Source organism: Schistocerca americana, chromosome 10 (assembly GCF_021461395.2).
Source record: "Schistocerca americana isolate TAMUIC-IGC-003095 chromosome 10, iqSchAmer2.1, whole genome shotgun sequence".
Taxonomy (NCBI): Eukaryota; Metazoa; Arthropoda; class Insecta; order Orthoptera; family Acrididae; genus Schistocerca; species Schistocerca americana.
Window position 1 is genome coordinate 84,361,579 of NC_060128.1, and position 21,281 is coordinate 84,382,859.

General features: G+C 44.0%; 1 protein-coding gene across 1 annotated transcript in view; it reads left to right on the forward strand.

Annotated features, from left to right (window-relative positions):
- The first annotated feature begins 5,293 nt into the window (after window positions 1–5,293).
- The window catches only part of LOC124552253, a 33,207-nt gene continuing 17,219 nt past the window's right edge, over window positions 5,294–21,281 (forward strand). Inside the window, exons 1-2 of the mRNA XM_047126535.1 lie at window positions 5,294–5,302; window positions 9,137–9,506. Coding sequence (XP_046982491.1) covers window positions 5,294–5,302; window positions 9,137–9,506 — 379 coding nt within the window. The remainder of the gene's footprint in view (window positions 5,303–9,136; window positions 9,507–21,281) is intronic.

Below are 21,281 nucleotides of genomic sequence, written 5' to 3' on the forward strand. Positions count from 1 at the left end.
GATAACGCGCAATCTCACTCCAGCACTGAGGAATTATGTGATGCAGAAATTGTGGCGAAGTTTTTACCGCCGAATGCTACACAACTTCTACAGCCCATGGACCAGGGCGTATTGCAAACATTAAAACTGGTTTACAGAAAACAATTTTTAAGAATGCTGATCCAAGATGATAGCATTCTTTTAGTGGACGAAATAAAAAAAGACCAATGTGAAGGATGTTGTTTAATGGGCCGCTGAGGCATGGTAGAATATTTCAGAAAATACTCTGAGAAAATCGTGGAGAAATCTCTTGAATTTCAGGACAACCTAGTTGAAAATGAAGAGGAAAATCTACTAGAAATGCTAGAGACAATCCCTGGATGTGAATAAGATAGTGAAGGAGACGTTGATGAGTGGATGGCAGCGGATGGGGCATTATGAAGAACCTTACTGCCGCTGATTTAGTTGCTGACTCAAGACCAGGAAGAAGTGGACTGCTGTGACAGAAGTGAGAATGAGAATGAAAGCGGCAAAGGGGAGCCGGTGCTACACAGTGACGAAGCAGAAGCCCTTGACCTCGCGCTACGTTATTTGAAGCAACAGTCCACTGCTACACCTGCTGATTTGATGTTATGAGATGATGGCACGACTTCGCGTGGTATAACAGGCTGTCTCCATTACGCTAAAAACAATGACTGTGTTTTTGTCATCTAAAATGTAGGGATAAAATGTCCGCTGTATTTTAGTAAGTTTGACAGCGTTTCTTTCACTGTTACGCATTGTCTGAACCTAATGTTTTCTTGCCAATTTTTCTAACACATGTTTACTGTATTATGTAAATTAAAATAGTGTGTATGTACAGCAGTTTACCGCACAGTTTTCCATACTTACAAGGGGAGGCCGTCAATTGTGAAATTCAGATTCGATTCATACTGCGCATAATAAAAGCTCATGGCCAGAGGTGTAATGTGGCAAAGCACCAAGATGCACTTCTCAGCCGTTGTCGAGAATATCGACAGTTAAAAGAAACCGTTGTGGTGAAATACTCTTTACGATTAATAACCTTCTACAGCGTCGTGGCGCAGCGGTAAGCGCTCGGGTTCGTAATCCGAAGGTCGCCGGATCGAATTTCGCTCCATGCAACTTTTATTTTAGGATTTGTAGGTTTAAAATTTTGTATATGGAGAAACAATATACATGGAAGAAACAATGTGTCTATTGGTATAGGTTTACTTCTAACCTCCATGGTTTAGATGCCCTGCTGTTGTAGTTAAAACCAACTGCGAAAAAGAAATGCCACAACACAGCATTTTATTTCTCGCAGTCGGTTGTAACAGAAAACTTGTACATTAATATTTCGAAAGATCGTAATTGTCGTATGTTATATGTATATCTCCATGTCGTGCGTTTCCATTTTACGTTTGGTTCTTGGCCTGAAATATTTGTTACAATTGAGAAGTTGAAACTCATCCAATGGGAAATTCAGAATGGAGCTTAAATTATGTATGGTACGCAAGGAAAGCGTTCCTGATGAAGAGGAATTTGATAACTTTGAGTATAAATTTAAGTGTCAGGAAGTCTTTCCTGAAAATATTTGTATTTAGTGTAGCCATGTATGGAAGTGAAACATGGACGATTTAGACAAGAAGAGAATAGAAGTTTTACTAATGTGGTGCTACAGAAGAATGCTTAAGGTTAGGTGGGTAGATCACGTAACGAATGAGGAGTACTGAATAGAACTGGCGAGAAGGGGAGTTTGTGGCACAAGTTGACTAGAAGAAGGGATCGGTTGGAAGGACACGTTCTGAGGCATCAAGGGATCATCACTTTAGTATTGAAGGGAGGTGCGGCGGGTAAAAATCGTAGAGAGAGACCAAGACATGAATACACTAAACAGATTCAGAAGGATGTAAGTTGCAGAAGTTACTCGCAGACGAAGAAGCTTGTACAGAATAGAGTAGCATGGAGAGCTGCATCAAACCAGTCTCTGGACTGAAGACCACAACAACAACAACATGGAAAGCATAGTCGCTACTCATCAAATATCGGCGATGCTGAGTCGCAGATAGGCACACCTTAGGATACTAAATAATAACATTGGGCAACAAGGGCTCTGGTCAGCCATTCGCTGACGTTGTGACGTTATTGTGGAAGCAGGCACTCACAAGCAGATGACACGGCACGTGCGTTTACGTCAAGCCTTTGGCGAAAAGTTTTGTTTATGCCAGAATACCGGACACAACGAAAAGACTGTTGGAAACTGAGCTTTCGGTCAAAAAGACCATCGAAATTGATGTTTGGAAAACTGGAAATGAAACAATGATAAATCTAGGATGGTGTTGGAAAATTGGAAATGAAACAATGGGAGATCTAGGATGGTGTTTAACAACTTTATGAAAAGCATAGTCGCCACCCACCATATAGCGGAGGTACTGAGTCGCAGATAGGCAGAACCAAGGATACCACTACTACTATTACGTGATCAGGCCCAGTGGACCGCAGCATCTGCAAGTTTCCTGGTGGTGGTGGTGGTTAGTGTTTAACGTCCCGTCGACAACGAGGTCATTAGAGACGGAGCGCAAGCTCGGGTTAGGGAAGGATTGGGAAGGAAATCGGCCGTGCCCTTTCAAAGGAACCATCTCGGCATTTGCCTGAAACGATTTAGGGAAATCACGGAAAACCTAAATCAGGATGGCCGGAGACGGGATTGAACCGTCGTCCTCCCGAATGCGAGTCCAGTGTGCTAACCACTGCGCCACCTCGCTCGGTACACAAGTTTCCTCCTCTACTGTATTCTGCCATCCATCCACATCTATTGACACTCGGTTTAAATCTTCATCGAGTCCATCCCTCCAACGCTTCTTGGGTCTCCCAGGCGGCCTCTTTCCCGTAGGTGTGAAATCCAGGAGCTTCCGAGGCCGTCTGTGATCCACCATCCGGACCACGTGGCCGGCCCACTGCATTCGTTTGGCTTTGACAGTTCCTGCTATGTTGGGCTGCTGGTGTAGTTCCTCAACCTCTTGGTTGTATCTGATCCTCCAAGGATAGGAAATAATAAGGTTGGACAATAAGCGCTCTGCTGGCGCTCACAAGCAGATGACACGGCGTGCGCGTTGACGTCAAGCCTTTGGCGATAAGTTTTGTTTATACCAAACACCGGGAACGACGAAAAAACTGGTGGAGTGGCCGTGCGGTTCTAGGCGCTACAGTCTGGAACCGATCGACCGCTACGGTCACAGGTTCGAATCCTGCCTCGGGCATGGGTGTGTGTGATGTCCTTAGGTTAGTTAGGTTTAATTAGTTCTAACAAGGGAACATCCCCATCGCAGCCCCCTCAGATTTAGTTATAAGTTGGCACAGTGGACAGGCCTTGAAAAACTGAACACAGATCAATCGAGAAAACAGGAAGAAGTTGTGTGGAACTACGAAAAAAAAAAAAATATATTCAAACTGAGTAGTCCATGCACAGGACAGGCAACATCAAGGCTAATGTGAGCTCAGGAGCGTCGTGGTCCCGTGGTTAGCGTGAGCAGGTTCCGAGCGAGAGGTCCTTGGTTCAAGTCTTCCCTCAACTGAAAAGTTTAATTTTTTATTTTCAGACAATTATTATCTGTCCGTCCGATGCGATCACTTTTTTTGGGAGTTTTAACAAGAAACCCTAAATCGGGCAAGGTAGAAGAATCTTTTTACCCATTCGCCGCGTGTACAAGTTAGGTGGGTCGACAACATATTCATGTCATGTGACGCACATGCCGTCACCAGTGTCGTATAGAATACATCAGACGTGTTTTCCTGTGGAGGAATCGGTTCACCTATGACCTTGCGATCAAATGTATTCGGTTACCATTGGAGAGGCACGTCCTTTCGTCTACTAATCGCGCGGTTTTGCGGTGCGGTCGCAAAACACAGACACTAAACTTATTACAGTGAACAGAGACGCCAATGAACGAACGGACAGATCATAACTTTGCGAAAATAAAAAAAAGTAAAATTTTCACACGAGGGAAGACTTGAACCAAGGACCTCTCATTCCTCAGCTGCTCACGCTAACCACGGGACCACGGCGCTCCCGATCTCACATTAGCCTTGATATTGCCTATCTTGCACATGGACTACTCAGTTCGTATATTTTGCTTATTTTTTTCATAGTTCCACACAACTTCTTCCGGTTTTCTCGATTGATCTGTGTTCAGTTTTTCAAGATCTATCCACTGTGCCAACTTATAACTAAATCTGAGGGGGGTGCGATGGGGAGGTTCCCTTGTAAGTTCTATGCAACAGATGACCTCAGAAGTTAAGTCGCGCCGGCCGCGGTGGTCTAGCGGTTCTAGGCGCGCAGTCCGGAACAGCGCGACTGCTACGGTCGCAGGTTCGAATCCTGCCTCGGGCATGGATGTGTGTGATGTCCTTAGGTTAGTTAGGTTTAAGTAGTTCTAAGTTCTAGGGGACTGATGACCACAGATGTTAAGTCCCATAGTGCTCAGAACCATTTTTGGAAAGTGAATTTTCGGCTAACAAGCTCTCGAAATTGGACAACAAACACACACACTCACACAAACCCGAGAGTTTTTGTGCTGCGCCTATCTGCGACTCAGCATCACCGCTATATAGAAAATTGGATGTTATATTTTTTAAATAGACTTAATTGCCAACAGTTTATATACTTTACTATTGTATATGTTCGTGCCGTTGTTGTAATTCGTTCTATTTCGAGAAATCAGACAATGAACGTGAATTATTATTACTTTACTCAGCAATAAAAAGCTTTCTGGTCATTGTTGTAACTTAGTCGTTAGCAGTATACTCATTGAATTGTAAGACGTTTTTAAAGTGAACTGAAGACAATACTCAGAAAAACGTATCCTGACAGACTGGGCACCGAGTATAGACAATAACATTTTGTGAAGAATGCCACACTTACGCAGAAATAAAAAGGAAAGTTTGGGAGGACGCACATCAGAATTGGGTATGGTGAGAGTCTGCATGTGGTATGAAGAAAGCGTGTTAACAAAAACTGCGCCAAGTACCAGCAGGAGGCCAATATGGTCTGATCCAGACTGTCGTAAAATCTGCCGTCTTTCTCTGCAAGATCATCGGCGTACTATAAAAAATTTAAATGCCATTTTGAAGACTTAAGGGATTCAAGCTTCCGATCCAACTGTCAGACAAAAAACTTTGTGAAAATGGATTGCGAGTGACATTTTCAGGAAAGACGCTTTATCTGAGCAAAATGCAGAGGTAGAAGCCGATAGAGCCGGTCTTAGAACGTAGGAAGTGGATACGTAAGACGGCTGGGCTTGTCATTTAAGGTGGCATGAATCAGGTTAGAATATTTGTTCATCTTCGAGCAGTAAAGACTTGTTGCCCGAGTGTAACAGTGCCACTATCCCATAAAATACTTGAAACACTGCATTAACTTAATAATTTTTTCATGATGCGGAGCCACAGTCATAACATATTTCTTTAAAGTCAGTACCTCCACGAGACTTGTTTATATACAGTGTTACATTTACACTTAGACAATCATGATTTCGGCTTCAAAGTGCCATTATCGAGTGGTTTAAGTGTTATAAATTGCGATATTAGGATATTTATAGCACTTAAAACGCTTGATAATGGCACTTGAAGCCGAACTCATGATTGTCTAAGTGTAAATAAACAACAGTCTGATGGCGGACTGACTTTAAAGAAACTGCATTAACTGTAGTACCAAGTAATTTTTAATTTTTTGAAATTAGTGGGTTGTGAGAAATTTGTTTAATTTTTAATTAAATTTTCGTATTTTAACTCAAATTTTCAAACAGCAGACAACAGAACACGTTTCCTGAACTTTTGTAATAAATTATACTGCATATTTCGACTAAAGTAAATTCCTGTACACGATCTTACTTTCTTTCTTTCACTTGCGCCTTTCGTCCCGCTACGTTCGCAGGGTCGGCATGGTTACAACGGATTTGGCAAGGTTAATGTGAAGGGGTGGCCGGATGCCCTTCCTGCCACCACCCCGTACCCCCCAGGACGGAATTAGTGTACCCCAGCTGTCTGCGTCTAGTGGAAACCACGAAACAGTGCGGAAGTGTTACAAATGTCTGCGTGTCGTGTAACTGAGGCAGGATGTGGGGACCAGCCCGGTATTCACCTAACAGGGTGTGGAAAACCGCCTAAAAACCACATCTATGCTGGCCGACACACCGGCCCACGTCGTTAATCCGCCGGGCGGATTCGATCCGGGACCAGCGCGCCTACCCCAGTGCAGGAAGCAGCGCATTAGCGCTCTCGGCTAATCATTAATTTCTACAAAGTATCCAGAATTAGTGTCACTGCTGTATGCTTAGGCCAACGGCCTAAGAACGGTTGCCGTCAGATCACCGAAGTTAAGCGCCATCTGGCTGGGCTAGCACTTGGATGGGTGACCATCCGGTCTGCCGAGCGCTGATGGCAGGCGGGGTGCACTCAGCCCTTGTGAGGCAAACTGAGGAGCTACTTGACTGAGAAGTAGCGGCTCCGGTCTCCTAAACCGACATACGGCCGGGAGCGCGGTGTGCTGGCCACAGGCCCCTCCGTATTCGCATCCAGTGACCCCTGTGGGTTGTGGATGACACGACGGCTGTCGGTAACGTTGGACCTTCCAAGGCCTGTTCGAACGGAGTTTAGTTTGGTTTAATTTATTGCAGGGGTGTCCAAACCTCGGCCCGCAAGTGCCGGCAAACCGGTCCGCGTTAGCTGGCTGGACACCCCCGGTATCCGGCCCGCCAAATATTTGAGGTGGAACCTATACTGGCAACAATTGAGTTTCGAGGCCTATCGCGACCAATACACCGCGACATTGACGGAGCTCTATCTTTACAAAGCGGATGGTCATGGTTAAACTTGTGGCTATCCACAATAAACAGACAGACCATTCTCCGTGCGATAGTGAAAAAAAAGAACGGTTAACAGACCAGTTTGGCCAAAACATTTTAAGTAAAACAATTCTTTGCATTTTATTCTACTCACCGGTCTGGTGCAAGCCTTTCAAATGGACGCCACTTCGGTGACTAGCCTTAGTAATCAATCATTATGGAAGATGCTTCTTAAGCGAGGTTTCACTTTTTTTGATTACGTTGTAAAATACACACAGCAAGCAAATCGTATAAAAATTTTTACTTAAAGTCAATTTAAAGAAAATACAATACCTGTTGTACATAATGATATTGAATGTTTTAGTTGTAACTGATGTATAAAAATAACTGTAATTAATTTACATCTTGAAATCTCACAGTGTTAGAGTTGTTGTCCAGCATTTACTTTCTTAAACAGCGACTGCTGGGTTTTTAGCTGGCGTTTCACAGACTCATACATTTCTAATCGTTCGCATCCTGTAAACTTCCAGTAATTCTGAGAGTGCTGTTTTATATTGTATTCTTTGAATACTGACATTGCTTCATTGCAAATAATACACATTGGTTTGTTGCTTGACTCCACCACGAAATATTGACATCCCCACTGCTCTTTAAAAATTTCGTTTCTTTTCCATATTTGTACAGAACTTCACAAAAGATTGTAACCTGAAAATGAAATTGTGCTATTTAGTACTAATAAAACTAGGGAGTAGTCTGCCTAAACAAAATGCAATGAATTTATTTTAAGGTACTTAAATTACTAAATTAAATACTCATAATTACACTGTAGTTCCACCAAAAAATACAGTGAAAACATACTCAAGTCGTGCTATACGTATTTCGATTTTCAGATTTTCCTTGTCTCGTCTATTTCAAACTTTGAATTGCCCAACACTTCGTCGTCTCACCTAATAGTACAGCGCATAAAACGCTGAAAAACTCCTGAGACACTCGCAACATAGAGACAATCACGCAACAGAACTATCAAATATATGCTCTGGCTCTGCTACTCGCTACAAGACTACATAACTAAACGCATTGTTGCGCCGCTTGAAATAACAATGCGTTTGCATACTCTATCTCTGTTACGTCTTGCAGTAATAGTGTTGCTAACAATGATTTTGAGATTTCGTTAACTTTGCAGGACGCTTTCGTGAAGAATATTCAGTAGAGTTGGGCAACGCGATTCTTTTTCCCGATTCGATTCCTACGATTCAATCTCACATTGAGAATCGATTCTTATGATTCATTGACGATTCTTTCACGATTCATTCTAGTCTGCGATGGCACGACTCTTACGCAATGCAAAAAGTTCTACATCTTACTCACAGGTGGCAGGACATGTCTGAAATTGTCAATGGGGTTAGAATCGAACTGTGTCGTGATAAGATACGCCAGAAATAGTTTATTTATGAGAAAACATGCATATAACGTTACAAGTGTGATTCTCGATTCATACGTGTAATGCCTTAATTGATGAAAGGTCACGTTTGATTTGATTGCATCTATTGTTTTGTTTCAGTATGCCAGGAAAGAGGAGTCGATTTGTGCGAAAGATAGTGCAAAATTACTTCCTTCATTCACACGCATCCTCCACTTGACTGCCATCTGACGGTCGTAATCATTCGGCACGACTCGGCATGATTCGGAAGTTGCCTTCGAAGCATAGCGTACTAAGAATCGATGAATCGTTGGAACTTCGATTCTTTATTTAGAGTCGTTCAAATGAACGACTCATTCACGAATCGCCACAACCCTAATGTGCAGTGACACACTTTTTTGTCGGTGAAATTCGCCAGAATAAAATACACCAGAATTTGGCTCAGGTACGTCCACCAATCAAAATTATGTAATTAAATAAAAATAGTAGTTCGTTTCTGTGCTAGCTATTCCCACAACCTTAGATTCTTGCGACTTCATCTTTCCTTTAGCCTTACATTACGGTGATCGTGGAGTGCTAGGGTGCTTTAATCCCACTAGGTAGATCTTGGCCCTTATGGCTTCGTGGAGGAGTCAATGTGGCCCACGGACTAAAAAGTTTGGAGACCCCTGGTTTAGTGAATCTTAGTTATCGTCGTGATTTTTGCAGTTGTTAATTCTCTTCGTCCACGTTCTAAACCCCCGGCGTTTATTATGTTAGTCCAGTATTTATGATTAACAATTTGTACGCTTCTCTATTTGACGTTCCTATTCAGTGGCATGGGAGGGTATCATGTTATTGTTCGCCACTTTGGAGTCATATCTGTGTAGCATTTTGCGACTTGTTATGACGTCAGACGTCAAAGTCAACAGAAGTTCTACGGAAGAAGTCCGCCCTCGGAGCGTATGCTGCCAGTCCTTCCCCCGCCTCCGGCCTCCCTCCGTTTGTGGGCAGCCCTCGCCTTGCTAGCCTCCCAGCCTCCAGGAGCAGCACTGGTATTGCGAGAACTAATGCCCCGGTCTCCGGCGCCGGCCGGTCATTTCAGTCACCACGTGCTGCCGCCCCCGACGCCGCCCCCCCCGCCCCCAGCCAGTCCCCGTTTAACAACGGCCCCAGCAGCCCGCCAATAAACGCCGGCCATTCGTCTCGCTCGCGGTCAGCCGGTAGCCCTCGACTCACAACCCAAGTGGCGGACCGCGTCCAGCCGAGAACCTCAGCTGCTGGTCGTAAGTTGCCACGGCGTACGAGGGAACTTCAAAACCTAAGTTTCAGTTTATTATGACAAGTCAAGCAACATGGGTTGACTGCTTCACTACGTTTCAAACTGACACAACTTGTAAGAGGTCCATGATTAAGGAATTGCTAGCGCCCTCGAGCAGATGTAATTTCGATGGACTGCTCACGCGCTGCCTGCGATATATAAGCAATAAGAGAATCTCAGACCAAAGAGCACTGTTGTATGCAGTATGAGCAGTGTCTGTAGCAGTTGTAATAGTAGTAGCTAGCAGTCGTGTATGTGGAGTTGCCTGGGCCGGTCGTGGGGAGCGATGGCAGACCCCGGCCGTTATAGTATAAGGTAAAGGCAGCGTCGCGCATATGTAGTATTGTTACATCAAGTCCCATGTAAATGTTTAAAAAATCTCTTGATAATAATCTTTTTATAAAAATTAACTTTTGACAATCATTCATCTCAATTTAAAGAATTTACTAATTTCTCCAATCCATGGTCATCCCGATTATTACAAAGAAAAATCAGTTGTTCTTTTTATACATGACAAATCTATCGGCCAGCATTGCACTGAGCCGTGCCAGAAAATTTCTTATAGGAGCAGAGATATACGCGTTATCCGGCGACTTCCCTGAGGTAAGAATTTTCATTTTTTTATTCAGAATGATCTTTCAGGGCCATGACGCAGCGCTGCTGACGTCCAAAATTTACCAGGTTAAATTCACAGTGAATTATTGAAAGGTTATAAGTGAGCGACATTTTTATTATTCCTAGGTTACGGAGTAATAAACTGTTGGATGGTTACGCTGAATGTGAATGAAATAAATAATTATATATTGTTTTTACTGTTGGGAGGTTACGGAATTTTTTTGTTTGGAAGTTACAAACTAAAGCAACAAACCGCTATTTCTTCGTCCTGTGTCTAATTCACGATGTAATTACACTTTGCCGGCCGGTGTGGCCGAGCGGTCCTAGGCGTTTCAGTCTGGAACCGCGCGACCGCTACGGTCCATGCCACGGGCATGGATGTGTATGATGTCCTTACGTTAGTTAGGTTTAAGTAGTTCTAAGTTCTAGGGGACTGATGACTTCAGATGTGAAGTCCTATAGTGCTCAGAGTCGTTTGAACCATCTGAATTACACTTTCAACAGATGACAGAACGATCTTGTCAGGCCCATATATCTAACGCCGATTTGCAGTAGGGTTTTGGAACATATACTGTGTTCGGACATTAGGAAGTTGTAAGGTGGCTATAATTTCGCATCTTACAAGCACCCATCCACCTATTTTGCCATGATAGGTTGTACATCATATATATGAATATATAAAGCAGACTGATATTGTCACGTACGCCTTGTAAATGATTGCATGAAATGTGACGGAGTGTCTTTATTACCATACTAGTAGAGGTGGGAACGACAGTGGAAATGAAATGGCAGACGGAACTCAAGCCCTGGGTGGAAGGCTCAGACAGGTGTGGTGATTCAACTCCACACAGGAAGTGCCAAGTCAGACAGTCTGGACACCTGAGCACGAAGACACAATACAGGGGCAATCGGCCACTATCGGCCGCTATTGTGGTAGGGACGGAAGGATAACTGGGAACTCTGCAAATCTTGGACGCAGGTGAGAGGAACGAAGAAGCGGCACCTCGGAAACCCGGCAGGCTGGGTTATTTCCAAGGATTTTTACTCAGAAGCATACCATTGTACGAGTATAGGTTTTTCCTCGCAAACTTTCCGCACTGGGCGACAAAAGACTAAAATATGGTTGGGCGGCGTTGGGAAGAATCTGTAGAGAGGGAGAATATTCCGTGGTTTCGGGAATATGATTCGTTTTCGGAATTACGAGGGTGGGGAACCTAACCTTGCTGGGAAGCCAGCGGTGGAGAGACGAGGTCTTCCGTTGTGAGCGCCCGTGTGTGACGGTCGCTCGATATCAGCTTTGTTGGTACAGACGGACTTGCTGTATTTGCTCTCAGGAGAGTTTATAGTTATAACAGTTAGGCACTGTACTGTTGCGAAACTATACAATTCTGGACTTCACCTCCGGGCTGGAAGTCGTCGTTGAGTACGCAGCGTTCAGTAACTGAGACCACTTCTTCTGCCTATACTTACGTTGAGACGTTATCTGAACTCCGTCCTTGTGGCTGGGAGTTCGCGTTTCTCGTCTGTAGAACACAAATAGGAGAAGACAGTATTAGAGTATAATAGTCAGAGGACCGCCTTCTGCCTTCCTAGTGTTTGAAAGAGTTTATTTTGTGGCTGGAGTTCTTCCATCGTCGCAGACGAGTACGAGAACCATCACTTCGACGCACCGAATGCAGTACATACGGGGATATCGCAAATTGCTTCGGCTTATTAGGGCTATAGAGCTAAACAGCCGTTATCACGTTAGTGTATTTCCACTGAGGTTCCACACCACCGTAGATCATCTTTTAAAATAGTGTCTTCTAGTGTTTGGTACGTGGATGATGTCAGTCATTTCACGTTATTGATATTAGATCGCGCAGTCGTAATAAGGGGCAGAGTTGGGCAATTAATTAGTAATTTTACTTAGGAAATGTAAACTTTGTAATATAAAGGTTTTTTTTTAATCTACAATAAATATATGATCAGGAACAACGTTTATCATTTAGTCGGATTAGTTGGCTTCATCATTCATTTATTTTTAGATCGTAATTTATATAATTAAGAGATCCTAAGATCTGCTTCAGGGAGTAGTCAGACAGAGCCAATTCTTCATTTTTAGCGTTTATTATTTTCCGTTGCGCACGTTCATTTTACACCCGCCTAGAGTAGCATCTTGGAAAGTACTTCGATGAAAACGATTTAATGCACATAGTCAGCACGGGTTCAGAAAATATCGTTCTTGTGAAACACAACTAGCTCTTTATACTCATGAAGTAATGAGTACCATCGACAGGGGATGACAAATTGATTTCGTATTTTTAGACTTCCAGAACTCTTTCGTCACCGTTCCTCACAAGCGTCTTCTAACCAAACTGCGAGCCTATGGAATATCACCTCAGTTCTGCGACTGGATTAGTGGTTTCCTGTCAGAAAGGTCACAGTTCGTAGTAATAGACGGAAAGTCATCGAGTAAAACAGAAGTAATATCCGGCGTTCCCCAAGGAAGTGTTACAGGCCCTCTATTGTTCAAGATCTATATTAACGATATAGGAGACAATCTCAGTAGCCGTCTTAGATTGTTTGCAGATGATGCTGTCATTTACCGTCTTGTAAAGTCATCATATGACCAAAACGAATTGCAAAATGATTTAGATAAGATATCTGTATGGTGCGAAAGATTCCAATTGGCCCTGAATAAAGAAAAGTGTGAAGTTATTCACATGAGTACTAAAAGAAATCTGCTAAATTTCGTTTACGCGGTAAGTCACACAAATCTGAAGGCTGTAAATTCAACTAAATACTTAGAGATTAGAATAACAAATAACCTAAATTGGAGCGATCACATATATAATATTGTGGGTAGAGCAAACCAAAGACTGCGATTCATTGGCAGAACACGTAGAAGGTGCAACAGGTCTACTAAAGAGACTGCTTGCACCACGCTTGTTCGCCCTATTCTGGAGTACTGCTGTGCGGTGTGGGATCCGCATGAGGTGGTACTGACGAATGACATCGAAAAAGTACAAAGAAGGGCAGTTCGTTTTGTATTATCGCGAAATAGGGGAGATAGTGCTGCAGACATGACGCGTGAATAGTAGTGGCAATCAGTAAAGCAAAGGCGTTTTTCGTTGCGACGCGATCTTCTCGTGAAATTTCAGTCACCAGTTTTCTCCTCCAATTGCGAAAACATTCTGTTGGCATCCACCTGCATGTGGAGAAATCGGGGCTCAAATGATTCAAATGGCTTTTTAAACCTGACTAACCTAAGGACATCACACACACCCTTGCCCAAGGCAGGATTCGAATCTGCAACCGAATCAGAGCTCGCTCAGAAAAATTTAAGTGCTCGTTGTTCCCGCACGCCGTTCGAGAGTGGAACGGTAGAGAGACGGCTTGAAGGTGGTTCATTTAACCCTCTGACAGGCACTTTATTGTGTATAGCGGACTAATCACGTAGATGTAGATGTTTTGCACGGAAGATGGCATTCCGGTCAACGGACAACCACGCCAATAATGACGTCAGGACATCTACCAAACGGGGTTGTGTTTGTCGGGTAGTTCCACATCCACCATCGCTGTGTACACAGACGCAGACGGTGCACTGTGGCACAGAGAAGATGCCTACCAAATGGTTCAAATGGCTCTGAGCACTATGCGACTTAACTTCTGAGGTCATCAGTCGCCTAGAACTTAGAACTAATTAAACCTAACTAACCTAAGGACATCACACACATCCATGCCCGAGGTCATCAGTCGCCTAGAACTTAGAACTAATTAAACCTAACTAACCTAAGGACATCACACACATCCATGCCCGAGGCTGGATTCGAACCTGCGACCGTAGCGGTCGCTCGGCTCCAGACTGTAGCGCCTAGAACCGCACGGCCACTCCGGCCGGCGATGCCTACCAGACTGTCTGCTGTGGAGAGCCATAGGAAGAATGGAAGCAGAACTTCAAAAATGGATCTGAGCACTATGGGGTTCAACTTCTGAGGTCATTAGTCCCCTAGAACTTAGAACTAGTTAAACCTAACTAACCTAAGGACATCACACACATCCATGCCCGAGGCTGGATTCGAACCTGCGACCGTAGCGGTCGCTCGGCTCCAGACTGTAGCGCCTAGAACCGCACGGCCACTCCGGCCGGCGATGCCTACCAGACTGTCTGCTGTGGAGAGCCATAGGAAGAATGGAAGCAGAACTTCAAAAATGGATCTGAGCACTATGGGACTCAACTTCTGAGGTCATTAGTCCCCTAGAACTTAGAACTAGTTAAACCTAACTAACCTAAGGACATCACACACATCCATGCCCGAGGCAGGATTCGAACCTGCGACAGTAGCAGTCGCGCGGTTCCGGACTGAGCGCCTAGAACCGGAAGCAGAACTGTTGGGCCCCAATGGCTTAATGTGAATCGTTCTGTTGTTCCTCGAATATAGGGACAGTTTATAGAGACCGAAAGTATATCCCGAAAACCAGGGCAGGTCCGCCCACTTGTGACCTCAGAAAGAGAGTACCGTTATTTGGCTGTAAGGGCTCGACGGTACCGCCTTAGTACTGACCTCGCAGCTGACCTCGCACCACCCACTAGACGTGTTACATCGACGCAATCGGCGTACAGAAGGCTGCTTCGCCAGAGTGGCCTTTATTGTCAGAGACCAGATGTATGAGACCGCCACACACCGTTGGGTGGCTTGCGGAGTATCAATGTAGATGTAGATGTAGATGTGTGCCTCTGACGTGTCCTCACATGGGGAAACGTCTAGAGTGGACTGTCTGGCGGTCGAACAGATAGATAAAGTGTATGAGGATGTTGAAAGGGTAAAGCAGTATGTAAAGGGGGACGAAAATCTAATAGTCATGGGCGACTGGAATGCAGTTGTAGGGGAAGGAGTAGAAGAAAAGGTTACAGGAGAATATGGGCTTGGGGCAAGGAATGAAAGAGGAGAAAGACTAATTGAGTTCTGTAACAAGTTTCAGCTAGTAATAGCGAATACCCTGTTCAAGAATCACAAGAGGAGGAGGTATACTTGGAAAAGGCCGGGAGATACGGGAAGATTTCAATTAGATTACATCATGGTCAGACAGAGATTCCGAAATCAGATACTGGATTATAAGGCGTACCCAGGAGCAGATATAGACTCAGATCACAATATAGTAGTGATGAAGAGTAGGCTGACGTTCAAGACATTAGTCAGGAAGAATCAATTCGCAAAGAAGTGGGATACGGAAGTACTGAGGAATGACGAGATACGTTTGAAGTTCTCTAACGCTATAGATACAGCAATAAGGAATAGCGCAGTAGGCAGTACAGTTGAAGAGGAATGGACATCTCTAAAAAGGGCCATCACAGAAGTTGGGAAGGAAAACATAGGTACAAAGAAGGTAGCTGCGAAGAAACCATGGGTAACAGAAGAAATACTTCAGTTGATTGATGAAAGGAGGAAGTACAAACATGTTCCGGGAAAATCAGGAATACAGAAATACAAGTCGCTGAGGAATGAAATAAATAGGAAGTGCAGGGAAGCTAAGACGAAATGGCTGCAGGAAAAATGTGAAGACATCGAAAAAGATATGATTGTCGGAATGACAGACCCACCATACAGGAAGGTCAAAACAACCTTTGGTGACATTAAAAGCAACGGTGGTAACATTAAGAGTGCAACGGGAATTCCACTGTTAAATGCAGAGGAGAGAGCTGGTAGGTGGAAAGAATACATTGAAAGCCTCTATGAGGGTGAAGATTTGTCTGATGTGATAGAAGAAGAAACAGGAGTCGATTTAGAAGACATAGGGGATCCAGTATCAGAATCGGAATTTAAAATAGCTTTGGAGGACTTACGGTCAAATAAGGCAGAAGGGATAGATAACATTCCATCAGAATTTCTAAAATCATTGGGAAAAGTGGCAACAAAACGACTAATCGCGTTGGTGTGTACAATATATGAGTCTGGTGACGTACCATCTGACTTTCGGAAAAGCATCATCCACACAATTCCGAAGACGGCAAGGGCTGACAAGTGCGAGAATTATCGCACAATCAGCTTAACAGCTCGTGCATCGAAGCTGCTTACAAGAATAATATACAGAAGAATGGAAAAGAAAATTGAGAATGCGCTAGGTGACGATCAGTTTGGCTTTAGGAAAAGTAAAGGAACGAGAGAGGCAATTCTGACGTTACGGCTAATAATGGAAGCAAGGCTAAAGAAAAATCAAGACACTTTCATAGGATGTGTCGACCTGGAAAAAGCGTTCGACAATATAAAATGGTGCAAGCTGTTCGAGATTCTGAAAAAAGTAGGGGTAAGCTATAGGGGGAGACGGGTCATATACAATATGTACAACAAACAAGAGGGAATAATAAGAGTGGACGATCAAGAACGAAGTGCTCGTATTAAGAAGGGTGTAAGACAAGGCTGTAGCCTTTCGCCCCTACTCTTCAATCTGTACATCGAGGGAGCAATGATGGAAATAAAAGAAAGGTTCAAGAGTGAAATTAAAATACAAGGTGAAAGGATATCAATGATACGATTCGCTGATGACATTGCTATCCTGAGTGAAAGTGAAGAAGAATTAAATGATCTGCTGAACGGAATGAACAGTCTAATGAGTACACAGTATGGTTTGAGAGTAAATCGGAGAAAGACGAAGGTAATGAGAAGTAGTAGAAATGAGAACAGCGAGAAACTTAACATCAGGATTGATGGTCACGAAGTCAATGAAGTTAAGGAATTATGCTACCTAGGCAGTAAAATAACCAATGACGGACGGAGCAAGGAGGACATCAAAAGCAGACTCGCTATGGCACAAAAGGCATTTCTGGCCAAGAGAAGTCTACTAATATCAAATACCGGCCTTAATTTGAGGAAGAAATTTCCGAGGATGTACGTCTGGAGTACAGCATTGTATGGTAGTGAAACATGGACTGTGGGAAAACCGGAACAGAAGAAAATCGAAGCATTTGAGATGTGATGCTATAGACGAATGTTGAAAATTAGGTGGACTGATAAGGTAAGGAATGAGGAGGTTCTACGCAGAATCGGAGAGGAAAGGAATATGTGGAAAACACTGATAAGGAGAAGGGACAGGATGATAGGACATCTGCTAAGACATGAGGGAATGACTTCCATGGTACTAGAGGGAGCTGTAGAGGGCAAAAACTGTAGAGGAAGACAGAGATTGGAATACGTTTAGCAAATAATTGAGGACGTGGGTTGCAAGTGCTACTCTGAGATGAAGAGGTTAGCACAGGAAAGGAATTCGTGGCGGGCCGCATCAAATCAGTCAGTAGACTGATGACAAAAAAAAGCTTAGTGACTGATGACCTTAGCAGTTAAGTCCCAATAAGATTTCGCTCACTTTCTTTTTTTAAACAGTTGCTTCGTGTTTTCCCATCATTAGGGGTGCTGTTGTGTTGTAGGCAAAGGACTGGGTAATGTTGTTCAGTTTTCATCATCGCTTAAAACTCGGAACTTTCTAGCTCCCAACTAAAGTTGGTAGAAATTTAGTTTCAATCGATTTGTACAACAGTTGGTTTAATTACAACTACATAATAGAAGAATGTTCTTTTTAGGTAATTGTAACGCATTGCTGTAGCTCTCTGGAGAATAACTAAATAAACTGTTCCATAACCACACAGATAGAGTATTGTTTCGTACTTCTAGTTATCTAAATAAATATCCCTTTAACTTACTATTTTGTTAAGTTACAGAGAAAAACACCTTATTTGAAATACCTTGTACGCACAATGCATGACAAAAAAGGTGGAGCAACGAGAAGACATAATCTGATGTCATTGTAATTTATGACACTTACTCACCGTCGGCGGGTATGTAAATGATTATGGTTGCAATTATCTGTGATAGGTAGAACGGCAATAGCATTGTTCTGGTTTAGTGTTGCTACCAGGGCTCCTTAACATTGTGAACAGCGCCAGTTGTTGAGTAATCACCGTGGAGGGCAGCGAGATGCCACAAAGTCCTGTGAGACAGCATTATCAGCACCTCACGCTGTTTGAAAGAAACCTCATTGTGGTTCTCCATGTGGCTGGATGATCGAGCAGTCCAGTGTCCAGATCAGTAGGGCGTTTGGATGTGACAGTGGTCCGACGTTGAACTGCATCGGGACAATAGAGCAGGAATACTCATACTCAAGTTCTCAGTCGATCATCACCAAATGGGAAAGGTCTCCACTTTCTGGACCAAGCACACCGTAACGTTTCATCTATGAGCTTGCCATCTGAGAACAGTTAATGGGAAAGGTCGCCACTTTCTGGACCAAGCACATCGTAACGTTTCATCTATGAGCTTCCCATCTGAGAACAGTTAATGGGAAAGGTCTCCACTTTCTGGACCAAGCACACCGTAACGTTTCATCTATGAGCTTGCCATCTGAGAACAGTTAATGGGAAAGGTCTCCACTTTCTGGACCAAGCACACCGTAACGTTTCATCTATGAGCTTGCCATCTGAGAACAGTTAATGGGAAAGGTCGCCACTTTCTGGACCAAGCACATCGTAACGTTTCATCTATGAGCTTCCCATCTGAGAACAGTTAATGGGAAAGGTCTCCACTTTCTGGACCAAGCACACCGTAACGTTTCATCTATGAGCTTGCCATCTGAGAACAGTTAATGGGAAAGGTCTCCACTTTCTGGACCAAGCACACCGTAACGTTTCATCTATGAGCTTGCCATCTGAGAACAGTTAATGGGAAAGGTCTCCACTTTCTGGACCAAGCACACCGTAACGTTTCATCTATGAGCTTGCCATCTGAGAACAGTTAATGGGAAAGGTCTCCACTTTCTGGACCAAGCACACCGTAACGTTTCATCTATGAGCTTGCCATCTGAGAACAGTTAATGGGAAAGGTCTCCACTTTCTGGACCAAGCACACCGTAACGTTTCATCTATGAGCTTGCCATCTGAGAACAGTTAATGGGAAAGGTCTCCACTTTCTGGACCAAGCACACCGTAACGTTTCATCTATGAGCTTGCCATCTGAGAACAGTTAATGGGAAAGGTCTCCACTTTCTGGACCAAGCACACCGTAACGTTTCATCTATGAGCTTGCCATCTGAGAACAGTTAATGGGAAAGGTCTCCACTTTCTGGACCAAGCACACCGTAACGTTTCATCTATGAGCTTGCCATCTGAGAACAGTTAATGGGAAAGGTCGCCACTTTCTGGACCAAGCACACCGTAACGTTTCATCTATGAGCTTGCCATCTGAGAACAGTTAATGGGAAAGGTCTCCACTTTCTGGACCAAGCACACCGTAACGTTTCATCTATGAGCTTGCCATCTGAGAACAGTTAATGGGAAAGGTCTCCACTTTCTGGACCAAGCACACCGTAACGTTTCATCTATGAGCTTGCCATCTGAGAACAGTTAATGGGAAAGGTCTCCACTTTCTGGACCAAGCACACCGTAACGTTTCATCTATGAGCTTGCCATCTGAGAACAGTTAATGGGAAAGGTCTCCACTTTCTGGACCAAGCACACCGTAACGTTTCATCTATGAGCTTGCCATCTGAGAACAGTTAATGGGAAAGGTCGCCACTTTCTGGACCAAGCACACCGTAACGTTTCATCTATGAGCTTGCCATCTGAGAACAGTTAATGGGAAAGGTCTCCACTTTCTGGACCAAGCACACCGTAACGTTTCATCTATGAGCTTGCCATCTGAGAACAGTTAATGGGAAAGGTCTCCACTTTCTGGACCAAGCACACCGTAACGTTTCATCTATGAGCTTGCCATCTGAGAACAGTTAATGGGAAAGGTCTCCACTTTCTGGACCAAGCACACCGTAACGTTTCATCTATGAGCTTGCCATCTGAGAACAGTTAATGGGAAAGGTCTCCACTTTCTGGACCAAGCACACCGTAACGTTTCATCTATGAGCTTGCCATCTGAGAACAGTTAATGGGAAAGGTCTCCACTTTCTGGACCAAGCACACCGTAACGTTTCATCTATGAGCTTGCCATCTGAGAACAGTTAATGGGAAAGGTCTCCACTTTCTGGACCAAGCACACCGTAACGTTTCATCTATGAGCTTGCCATCTGAGAACAGTTAATGGGAAAGGTCTCCACTTTCTGGACCAAGCACACCGTAACGTTTCATCTATGAGCTTGCCATCTGAGAACAGTTAATGGGAAAGGTCTCCACTTTCTGGACCAAGCACACCGTAACGTTTCATCTATGAGCTTGCCATCTGAGAACAGTTAATGGGAAAGGTCTCCACTTTCTGGACCAAGCACACCGTAACGTTTCATCTATGAGCTTGCCATCTGAGAACAGTTAATGGGAAAGGTCTCCACTTTCTGGACCAAGCACACCGTAACGTTTCATCTATGAGCTTGCCATCTGAGAACAGTTAATGGGAAAGGTCTCCACTTTCTGGACCAAGCACACCGTAACGTTTCATCTATGAGCTTGCCATCTGAGAACAGTTAATGGGAAAGGTCGCCACTTTCTGGACCAAGCACATCGTAACGTTTCATCTATGAGCTTGCCATCTGAGAACAGTTAATGGGAAAGGTCTCCACTTTCTGGACCAAGCACACCGTAACGTTTCATCTATGAGCTTGCCATCTGAGAACAGTTAATGGGAAAGGTCTCCACTTTCTGGACCAAGCACACCGTAACGTTTCATCTATGAGCTTGCCATCTGAGAACAGTTAATGGGAAAGGTCTCCACTTTCTGGACCAAGCACACCGTAACGTTTCATCTATGAGCTTGCCATCTGAGAACAGTTAATGGGAAAGGTCTCCACTTTCTGGACCAAGCACACCGTAACGTTTCATCTATGAGCTTGCCATCTGAGAACAGTTAATGGGAAAGGTCTCCACTTTCTGGACCAAGCACACCGTAACGTTTCATCTATGAGCTTGCCATCTGAGAACAGTTAATGGGAAAGGTCTCCACTTTCTGGACCAAGCACACCGTAACGTTTCATCTATGAGCTTGCCATCTGAGAACAGTTAATGGGAAAGGTCTCCACTTTCTGGACCAAGCACACCGTAACGTTTCATCTATGAGCTTGCCATCTGAGAACAGTTAATGGGAAAGGTCGCCACTTTCTGGACCAAGCACATCGTAACGTTTCATCTATGAGCTTGCCATCTGAGAACAGTTAA